We start from the raw sequence: 11,358 nt of genomic DNA, 5'->3' as shown, positions 1-11,358 counted from the left end.
GTATTTGTGTGTTATATACTCATGTTAAAATGTTGAATTATAATTATTATATGTATAATTAGGTATTTGGTCCACGGGCAGAAAGGGTTCATTAATATTATAGTTAAACAATTTATTTGATAGTTTTAATATCATGTTAAGTTTTATCTCTAAAGTAATCATTATTTGTATAAATTAAGTTTACGCTTATTTTATATGTATTCAATTTTTTAGCCTGAAATTTCTCCTTGTCTTGGCGAAAGTGACTATCATTGCCGATTCTTTTCTTTCTCGTAAGCGTGGATAAGTTTTGATATCATGATTAGTTTCATCTCTGAATTTGTCATTATATATATACATCTCTGAATGGTGACAGTGTTTTTTGCTGTGCGGGAACAGCGATTTAAGAGTGTAATATGGTTCAACTGCGGTACGTGCGGGAAAATCTATTTGTGGGACAAATGAGGTTTCTATATAATTAGCGGTACAAAATAATATTTAATTCGTGAAAAAACAGTTTGCAGTCCACAATAAAATGTTTGAACGGTGAATAAGACTAAAGCGATACAGATTACATATTATAGATAAATATATTATAGAAATATATAATAACTAATATAATATTTGTAGGATGGTAGCATAGTAGGTATATATAAGATAATTTAATAATTAAATATTCAAATTAAAAGAAAAGAAAAATCAATATTATCCAATGTGTTTTTTGAAGAAACGCAGGATAAGTGATGTGGTCTTTTTTGAAGGGCGGTCCAACTTTTTAACCACTGTATAAACCGTCACTTACTAAAAAAACACAATTTTTGGAAAAAGTTGTCTCATTGGTGATTTCTCTGTGATTTTACCTTTTTTTTTATGAAATCTGCTTTTTACCTTTTACCATTCATAGCCTAAGTTTAAAGATAATTTTTGTTCTTCGTTCTCTATAAGTTTCTCCTTGTTTAACGGAAATTTTCTTTTTTGTCGGTATTTATCTTTTATGCAAGCGCAGACACAAAATTTTGATATCAGAGTGTAGGTAATTAAACAATATTTTTAGTACTTTTGATACAATGATAATCTTTAAAATAATCATTATTTCTATACATTACGTTTATAGATTATTTTAATTTCTCAATTTCTCTAGTCAGATATTTCTTTCTCTTTTGTCAGAATTGTCTTTTATTCTTTTTGGTTTATATCTTTCATGCAAGGGTGGATGCGAAACTATTATATCAGAGCATAGGTAAACAATTATTTTGTTAGCTTTGATATCATGTTAAATTTTAAATCTGATTTAGTCATTATTGTACATATTATTTTTATAGATGAATTTATTTTTGTTCTCTGTAGTCCAATTCTCTTCCCACGGAAAGACGATTAAACCAATAATAAGAAAACTGCAGATTTTACAATAAAATAGGCCCTAGATAAAATTTAGAATAAAATGGGCCTTAATGATCTAATTATGATACATCACTTTTAAATATATAGCTAATATAAATGAACGACATATTAAAAACATCAAAAAAGCCACATAAATTAGAAAACAAACTAACGACATATTAGCACAAAAATACACAAAATTGCTGCGACACATCAGAGTTTTTCTTCACGAATAATAATATAGATATTAATACAGAAATACTATTTGTTGTCAAACAAGGTATGTTTGTGATTTATCTATACTGTTAAACATGTTGCCAAATGGCACAATTTGCAAAAAGTATCAAATCTTTCAAAGCAGCGAAAATGTAAATTAGGTCTTATTTTTAATTTTACACTTTGCATATTACAAAATTTAATCTATGAAAAATATTTGACTTACTAGTTAAAATCTAGTTGGTTTAAAAACAGCAGGAACACTACATTAACTACTGTCCTGATGTATTGTCAGATGTTTTATCAAAGATAAAATAACTGAAGTGTATCGTCAGATTTCCTACACTAAATTGGGAGTTTGCCTACTATGCACGGAGTATCACTACATCTAAAAAAAAAACAGAGTAAAGGCTGACTACTGTACGTTGCTCTTAAACATAAGCAGTTCGTTTTTACTCATAATAGAATTTCAAAGATGAGTCTAGAGTTTGGTCTAATTTCTGATTTTTTTAGAGTATTGTTTTCATCAGAGCTGTTGAATATTGGAGTTGGCCAAATTATGCTCATAGCATTCAAATCTTAACTTTCCAGTTTATTAGGTGTCGAGATATGTAATTTCAGTTGATTAAAATGCAACATGCAGAGTGTTTTTTTCGGCTAAAACAAACACAGATATTATTTTCTTCTTGAATTTAAATGACATTGCTATCTAAAAAATGTGATAAAAAAACGCATACATAAATAGCAATCAAAAGCTTAGAGTGTGGCATACGATGTATGATCTTAACCAAGAGCGCGACTGTAACATAAAATCATAATGAATATTTTATTATGATTCATACAGCTTTATTTATTATACCACATAATATGCAGTACCATATACAACATAGACCCTTCTTTTGCTAGATAGCCTACTTGGCGATCCATGAGGGAGTATATATATTTTGTAACTTGTAGCCCTAATTGTTTACGACTAACGGTTCCAAAAGATATGCATATGGAGGAGGAGTACCGTATCCACCTTGTGGAGGACTATAGGTTGGCGTTGGAGGCATCTGTACCGGTGGTGGTATTACAGGTGGACTATAAGTTGGCGTTGGAGGCTTCTGCACAGGTGGTGGCATTATAGGGGGACTGTAAATTGGTGTTGGAGGTTTTTGTATCGGTGGCGGTTTTATAGGAGGACTATAAGTTGGTGTCGGAGGTTTTTGCACAGGTGGTGGCTTAACAGGTGGACTGTAAGTTGGTGTTGGAGGCTTCACTGGGGGTGGTTTAATAGGTGGACTATAGGTTGGTGTTGGAGGCTTCTGCACCGGTGGTGGTTTTACTGGAGGACTGTAAGTAGGTGTTGGTGGAATCTGTATCGGTGGTGGTTTTATAGGAGGACTATAAGTTGGTGTTGGAGGTTTTTGCACTGGTGGCGGCTTAACAGGAGGACTATAAATCGGTGTTGGAGGCTTTTGCACTGGTGGTGGTTTTACCGGAGGACTGTAAGTTGGTGTCGGAGGCTTCTGGATTGGGGGTGGCCTAACAGGAGGACTGTAAATTGGTGTTGGAGGCTTTCTCACCGGTGGTGGTTTGATAGGGGGACTGTAAGTTGGTGTTGGAGGCTTTTGTACTGGTGGTGGTTTTACTGGAGGACTGTAAGTTGGTGTCGGAGGCTTCTGGATTGGGGGTGGCCGAACAGGAGGACTGTAAGTTGGTGTTGGAGGCTTTTGCACGGGTGGTGGTTTTACTGGAGGACTGTATATTGGTGTTGGAGGTTTCTTGATATGTGGTGGCTTGATTGGAGGGCTGTAAGTTGGTGTTGGAGGCTTTTGCACTGGTGGTGGTATTATAGGAGATCTAGGTGTTGGATAGGTTGGTGGAGCTCCATAAGTTGGTGACGGAGGTGGGTAACCATAGTTCTGTGTCTCCACGGTTTCATCTGCAGCGACTAAAGCACCACTAAAAGAAAGAATGAGTACAAAGAATCTCATGAAATCTAATAGTGTAACTCTCATCGTGTAAGTGACTTACAGAGAACTAAAGATGGTCACTCGTTTTCGAGTTTAAATACTTGAGGTTGTGAGAAAAGCTCTCTGAAACGCCGTGTATTGTTGTGAAGGTTTGTTTCTACAGAATTTACGGCTTTGGGCATGAACGGTTATGGTTCGTGTCAAGAGAACCTCAAATTACTTTGTCCATTTTCAAAACCGTGTAAGATCTCTTTTCTAATGCCATACATGTGTCGTGAGATCTTGTTTAAAACCGTTTCTGATTATGTAATTATTTGTCTTGTTATATTAATTAGATCCCTTAATGGCAGATGTTAGTCTGTGTTTTGTAGTCTGGGGAGACGCCTGGAACTAGCTGGATCATCGGTAGCTTGTACACTACTCTCAGGTTTTAAAACGCTCTCTTTCTTACTTTATTGATTTTGTTTTTACATCCAATTAATTGATTTCTCGCACACTGTTTTTTTAACAGCATTAGTTCTTAAGAATAACCTTAAATACTTAGCGGAAATAAAAACAGGACTAACTTCATTCTTAACCTTGTTTTCATGAAAACTATATAAAATCTGATCGCAATTTGGCATCATGATCTTGGTGAAATGATGTATTTACAAAGTTCAAGAAGTAGAAGATTAATTAGCTAGACCAACTGAAAACAATCAAAGAGCATAGATAACAATTACATGAAAATATCAGCACCATCGCTGCAAGCCTGTAACAAACCTCATTCATGAAATATATTATGAATTTCTTTTTTTTTGACATCGAAATATTAATTATGACTATGAACCTCTTTCTACTGTCAAGAAATTGATGATAAGAAGTCAATATCATTGATGTAAACGACAAAATATAATAAATAGCATTTGTTCTATTATCACCATTTCTTTACATTTCTTCTGCCGACTGAAGATTTCAAGGAACTAAAAAAAAAAAACTCGATAATTCAGGTTGCAGAAAACTTGAATATCCATGCATGCAGGTTTTGCCTCGTCATGTACAATGAAGTTGTTAATTCTCATTAACAATGGTTTAAGTGAGTTAATTTTATTTGAGTGTTGAGGGTTTAGAAACATGCATTAGCTTTTCTTTTTGTCGAAACACTATAGTTAATCCTTTAATAAAAAAGAAAATAAGGTTAAAAAAACATTAGTTAATGCCTATTTTTAAAAAAGAAAAAGGTTCTAAGGGTCTATTTTTCTTTTTATTGTAGTTTCGGAGTCCATTAGAAACTAGTCAATCCCATCAACATATTTGGATGCTTGTTTCATAAGTAGAAACTAAATTTGCAACATAATATAGTTATATGAACAAAACATCAGTGAAACATTATTTCTAGAAAAAATTATGGATTTTTTTTTGTTTTAACAATCGTGTATGGCTTCTATATATTAACGTAAATGCATATCTAAGTGTTGTCCAACTTTTTTATTCACGAGCTCGCTTTTTTCTGACAAACTCATAGACCGTCGTCATCTGCATGTTCCAGAGACATTCCAAGTGTGGTTCCATATTTGTATAGAGATAATCAGACTTGTATGGAAGTTAGTGTAACGTTTCAGCTCAAATAGGCAATACTATAATACTAAAAACAAATAAGGCAATATATATTGTAGTTATGATTTCATTTTGAATAATGGAATTTCTAACAAGATATAGCGTTATTGTATTTTATTTTATTTTATATAAAATATATATTCCGTCTGTTTCAGTTTAAGTGTCGTTTATTATTGATTTTGTTTTTCAAATTACAATAGGTCTATATTGTTTTGGGTTTTCGATTTAACTTGGCAAAAAAAATACCTATTATAACTTTATGTTTAATAAAAAAATATTTAAAGATTAAAATATTTATAGGCTAACCTCTCGCTTGACAATAGTTTTTTTTCAATGTAATCAACAAACATATAACTATACGTCAGTGTTAATTTATTTCCATATTCTTAGTGCGTGCCATTTAGAACTACGATATCGGCGAACCGTTCAAATATAAATCGCAAGTAAATTTGATACTCTTGAAATAGTTTTCTTCAAATTTCCTTTTACACTCCTCTTCCAGTAAAGCATTATAAATTGTCTAACTTTGATCATTAGTTCAGTTCTTTTTGGGATAATTAAAAATATAGGATAATAAAACATTGCTATTGTCCTTTTAATACTTTAATTTTGGAAGTTGTCCCCTTAATACTTCTACAAATTATTTATCCTTTTCTACCCTTTAAATCAAAATTATCCAGAATAATAAAAATTTTTGGTACTTAATTTTAATCCGATTAAATTAAAAATTAAAAAAAAAAGTAAAACAAAAATTACATTTACCCAAACAATTTTGCAGAATCCATCTTCGAACGAAAAAAGTAAAAAAAAAAATATATATATATATATATATATATATTACCCAAAAAAATTTACATTTACCCAAAAACATTTGCCCAGTAAAATTTCATTCTTCTCTAAACCAGAATTCTAGAGACCACATGTTATGTAGATATGTAATATATTTTAAAGTAATTAGAATGAAAAATCAGAGAGAATACATAAAAATTATGAAAAAACGTGAAAGGATGTGTGTTGAAGGAGGAGAAAAGTGTGTAGATATGGAGAAGAAGGAATAAATGTCGCCAAAATTTAATTTCTAAAATAAAAATTTAAAAAAAATATATTGGTAAAATAAATAATTTGAAAAGGAAAAAAACATATTCTGTAGATATTCTAAACCTGATCCTAGATTCTTGAAGATTTAGTTAACCGTTTAGTAGAATTAATATTCTATAATTATAAAACAAAGAGTTTATTGTAAAAATGAGATTCTACAAAGTAGTAGAACAAAGAATTAATTATAGAAATAATGAAATATAATTCTACTAAACTGTAGAGAAATGAACATGTTGTAGAATACGGTTTCATAACTTTGTAGAATATGGGGAAAACTATAGATAACGAATTCTATATATTTCGTAGAAAACTAATGAAATAGTAGACATGATATTCTATAAATTTATAGATTTATTGAATATGTTTTCTATTAATTTGTAGAACATTTGTAAAAAATTATTTTAAAACTTTTGTTTGCAAAAAATTAGTACAAAAAATATATTTCTTTCTTTTTCTGAATTTTCCCAAATTTTTAGATTATAAAAGTATTTTTAAAAAAAATTTGCAATTATAGAAAAAGGGTATATAAGTCTAAAAGTGGTAAAGTTTGAAAAAGTATTAAATGAATAATACTACAGTTTTTTTGTCCTCTAAATATAATTGCCCCGTTCTTTTTTCGTTTTATCTGTAACTTTTCCATCTCTCTGAATCCTGATCCAAAAGAGTAAAATATAATTAAATATTTCTCTGTTGAAAAAACCCATATATACAAATAAATATTAGAAATAATTGGAAAAATACTTTATTTATGAATTTCAATTTGAAAAATACACTTTTTCTGTGTAGACATCGTAATAAAAACGATTCAGAAATCTAAATTTGAGTATACCAAGTTTACATAAACACTATTTATTGTTGTAACTACAATTTTTTGTATAAAATTTTTGAAATTACATTTCTTCTTTATAATAAGACAATTTTTGACATGATTTAAATTACACTTTTTCATTAATAAATAAATAAATTTTCATATTTAAAGTTATTTAATATTTTAAAGTTCATAATGGGATAAATTTCTTAATTTTTTTACGGCTAAATTTCATTAAAGTACCGAAGTACAAAGAAGATTACAAGTTGAATACAAAACATCGAAATACAAAGTTTATCTTTAAACTTCTTGATTTTATCTTTAAAAAACTAAATTCTTTTCCTATGTTTATTTATATTTAATATTAATGTTTTTAATTTTAATATTAACTAGATGCTAACCCCGTGCGTCCGCACAGGATTTTTTTTTAATTAATTTATATTTATTTTATGTTTAGATATAATTTGTTTTGTTATTTATTTATTTTTTAAATCAATATATTTTAATTTTAAATAGTATAGATTTTGTATATTAGTAGAATAAAAATATCGATTAATTAAATATTATCGATATAATTTTAATTATGAACTTTGTTTTTATATTTTAATTTTTTTTTCTAGTATTATTATGACCACGATCATGAAACATAATTTTAATCCGGTCGTTTTTATTAATCAAAAAATAAATGTTATTATAAAAACATATTTATAATTCGCTCATTCTATTAATCCGTAAAGGACTATGGTTATAAAACTATAATTCTAATCCGTCCATTAATATTACTATATAATATAAATATTTACTAATTTTTAAATAATTTTTATTTTAATATCTTGCATATTTTGATAACTTAATCCGCATAAGACCATAATTATTAAAAAACTTAACTCATTCCATCAAATTACTATATAATATTAATATTTATCAGTTTTTGATTTTAGTCTGATTGAATATAATTAAAAATACAATAAAATATTCGTTAATCATATGTCTTATTTTGAAAATATTATTTGAATTTCAAATGTTAAATTAAATAAACCTATATTTAAGGAAATCTAAAGTAATTTAAATTAATATCTATTATTCAGAATTAGATTTAATTACAAAAATTTATAAGTTTAAATTTTAAATTAAATATAACCTATATTTAAGGAAATCTTTAAATATCTTTACTAATATCTAATTTTCGTAATTAAATTTATATACAAAAGAAAATGTGTTTTTTAAATAATATTATACTAAATTATGATAATTTTAAAACTGTTTCCAAATAATTTTTTTAAAAAAATTAGAAATGTTTGGAAGCAAATACTAAAAGTGCTTCTGTTTTAATATAATAGATATAACAATAAATTTTAAATTAGGATAATTTAGTCATCAAACTGAAAATATATATTTTTCAAAATAATTAAAAACATAATTCCAAAATTCTGCATCTTAACTATAATCGAAGCCTAACTCACTAATTCTTGAATGATGTAGAGTAGAGCTTGATTTTAAAAATATTAACATTATATAGTTTTGTAACATTTAAAGTTTTCATTTATCATCTTCTGCAAATAAACTACCAATATCTGACCGAGAAAAAAAAAACTACGTACCAATATCTGATATTTTCATTCTAAGGAAAAAACTGGACAAGAACACTATTTTGGTGGTTTTGTATTATTACTAGGAGAGAACCCGCGCGTATGCGCAGATCTTATTTTAATTTATATATTTTAAATATTTTTTATTGAATTTTATGTTTGCTTATTAATATATTTTTTTCTAAAATATTTATATTTTCTTTGATTTCTTCTTGACGATACATTATATGTAATCTTTTTTACACCAGTTGTATTAAATAGTCTCATTTTTTCTTCGATCTTTATATTCTTTTTATTCTTATAAATTACTAATATAATACTTGTTAATTTCTTAATTTATCATTTGAATTTTTTTTGGTTATATATATTTTATTGATTCCATCTTTTTTATTATTTAAAAAAAAATCATAGATGACATTTTTATGTAGATATCTTTCTTTTTACTATTACTTTTTTAATAACTTTTATCTTTTTAATCATTTATTAAATATAATTTGTGTTTTATAATTTTATTAGTTGAATTTTTATATAATATTATTTGAGTTATTTAGTTTCATAATTTGTTTTCACTTGCATTAAAAATTAATTAATTTTTTAGTTTATAAATAAATTTTAAAACATTTTAAAAAAATAGAGTTGTGCATTTAAAAAGTCTTGTATTATATAATATTTATACGTTTGTATATGTTTAAATTAAATTTAAATTTCATTCTAATATAAATATATATTAATATTTATTAATGTGCTTTAATGTGTTTTAATGTAATTTAAAATGTTTTAATATTTTTAATATGTTTTAATTTGTTTGCTTTAAATATAATTAATTATTTATTTTATTAATGTTTGAAGATGACAGGTGGCGCTCTTTCCAGCGCTGATGTGTCACTCAACTAGAGAGAGTTGGCCAAGTTTTATATATAAGATATATAGTCGGTGTGTTACAGTTTGTATATATTGCATGTTATTGACACTAAAAAAAAAATAGAAGGCGAATTAATTAATATCCTGCATCACCTAATAATATTACACCCTAAAGCAAGTCAGCAAATAATTCAACCAAACCTAATCCTACAAAACGTATAATGTGCTCCATTCAGAGTCACTGGTCAAAAAGTATAATTTGTTAAAACACCATCCCTGTGTATTGAATAATGTACTAGTTCGGTTATAACTTAAAGGTACATGGTTGTTGGCATAGAAACACTTATTTGGCAATGGAGCAAGTTGTCTACTATATCTTACTAAAAATCGATCTTGAATTTAAGAATAAATTTCTCATGAACCCTCAAAGATAAAATATACACACTCAAACCCATTTCATCCACTTCAACAACTCAATTCATGCATGTATATATATCTTACATGCAAGACCTAGGATTCATCATCATCATCATCTCTAGCTCCTTCTTTGAATATTTTCCACATTCGAATTGTAGGGATAACCTTATTCTCCATTATCACCAATGGATATCGAAAAGGCAGGGAGCAGAAGAGAAGAAGAAGAACCCATTGTTCAAAAACCAAAGCTAGACAAAGGAAAAGGCAAAGCTCACGTGTTTGCTCCTCCCATGAACTACAGCCGAATCATGGACAAACATAAGCAAGAAAAGATGAGCAAGGCCGGCTGGAAAAGAGGTGTTGCCATCTTCGATTTTGTTCTTAGACTCATTGCAGCCATCACGGCAATGGCCGCTGCAGCAAAGATGGCGACCACGGAAGAGACTCTTCCTTTCTTTACTCAGTTCTTGCAGTTCCAGGCTGAGTACACCGATTTACCTACTTTTTCGTAAGTTTCTCTCGAAATGTTAACTCTTACTATAGATTTGCCAAAAATGTGATAACCAACTATCAACTGAGTTTGTAGCATTGTGTTTGGTGCTTATTAGAGATTATGGTACATAGATTCTCTCAAACCTAGATTATCTGTTTTGTTTTGCAGATCTTTTGTTATAGTAAACTCCATCGTGGGCGGATACCTAACCCTATCATTGCCTTTCTCCATTGTCTGTATCCTCCGGCCTCTCGCGGTGCCACCTAGGCTCTTCCTTATCTTATGTGACACGGTAACATTTTTTATGTGTTAGATTGCTGAGTGTTTGGAACGTTGACATGTGATATGTTCTCCCGAAAATTAACATTTTAAGGTTTATATTACATGATGTTCAAAGAAAAAAAAGGCTTCTATTACACATTTATTAATGTATTGACTATGGTTGTATATACGATGGTATTAAGATCAATAACAATGAATATGTATGTTGAGTACACATATGACACATCTATATATTAATCCGTATACGGTTTGTTGGGGTTCAGGCGATGATGGGCCTCACAATGATGGCGGCATCCGCTTCTGCAGCGATAGTTTATTTGGCACACAATGGGAATTCGAGCTCGAACTGGCTTCCAGTTTGCCAGCAGTTTGGTGATTTTTGCCAAGGAACTAGCGGCGCCGTGGTGGCTTCCTTTATTGCGGCAGCTCTTCTGATGTTCCTTGTCATCCTCTCTGCATTTGCACTCAAGAGGTCGACTTGACATTTTATATTTGTCTCGATTAAATTTCTAGTGTGCTATGAAAATTCATTTATGTGAATTTGACAAGGGTCAAATGTAAGATATGGTTTTGTTATGTTGTGTAATTTGGGTATTGTGAATCATGTTGTAAATCAATCTTTGCATTTAACATATTTTGTTTTTGCTTTTTTTTCCTATACAATTGTGTTTGAACAATTAC

The 11,358-nt window shown here is 28.9% G+C and overlaps 2 protein-coding genes across 2 annotated transcripts; one reads left to right on the top strand and one right to left on the bottom strand.

The window, feature by feature from the left end:
* Window positions 1-2,375: 2,375 nt before the first annotated feature.
* LOC18025450 (proline-rich extensin-like protein EPR1) lies at window positions 2,376-3,611 on the bottom strand. Its single transcript, XM_006408649.2, has one exon. It carries the CDS (start codon window positions 3,576-3,578, stop codon window positions 2,535-2,537), a length of 1,044 nt encoding a protein of 347 aa, XP_006408712.1. The 5' UTR covers window positions 3,579-3,611; the 3' UTR covers window positions 2,376-2,534.
* A 6,400-nt stretch (window positions 3,612-10,011) lies between these two features.
* Window positions 10,012-11,159, top strand: LOC18025449 (casparian strip membrane protein 3). The gene is made up of 3 exons (XM_006408648.2): window positions 10,012-10,410; window positions 10,564-10,687; window positions 10,941-11,159. Exons 1-3 carry the CDS (start codon window positions 10,088-10,090, stop codon window positions 11,157-11,159), a joined length of 666 nt encoding a protein of 221 aa, XP_006408711.1. The 5' UTR covers window positions 10,012-10,087.
* Window positions 11,160-11,358: the final 199 nt, after the last annotated feature.

This window comes from Eutrema salsugineum, unplaced genomic scaffold (assembly GCF_000478725.1).
Source record: "Eutrema salsugineum unplaced genomic scaffold, Eutsalg1_0 scaffold_12, whole genome shotgun sequence".
NCBI classification, from domain to species: Eukaryota; Viridiplantae; Streptophyta; class Magnoliopsida; order Brassicales; family Brassicaceae; genus Eutrema; species Eutrema salsugineum.
Note: the sequence above shows the minus strand (reverse complement) of the source record. Positions and strands in the feature narration are given on the sequence as shown.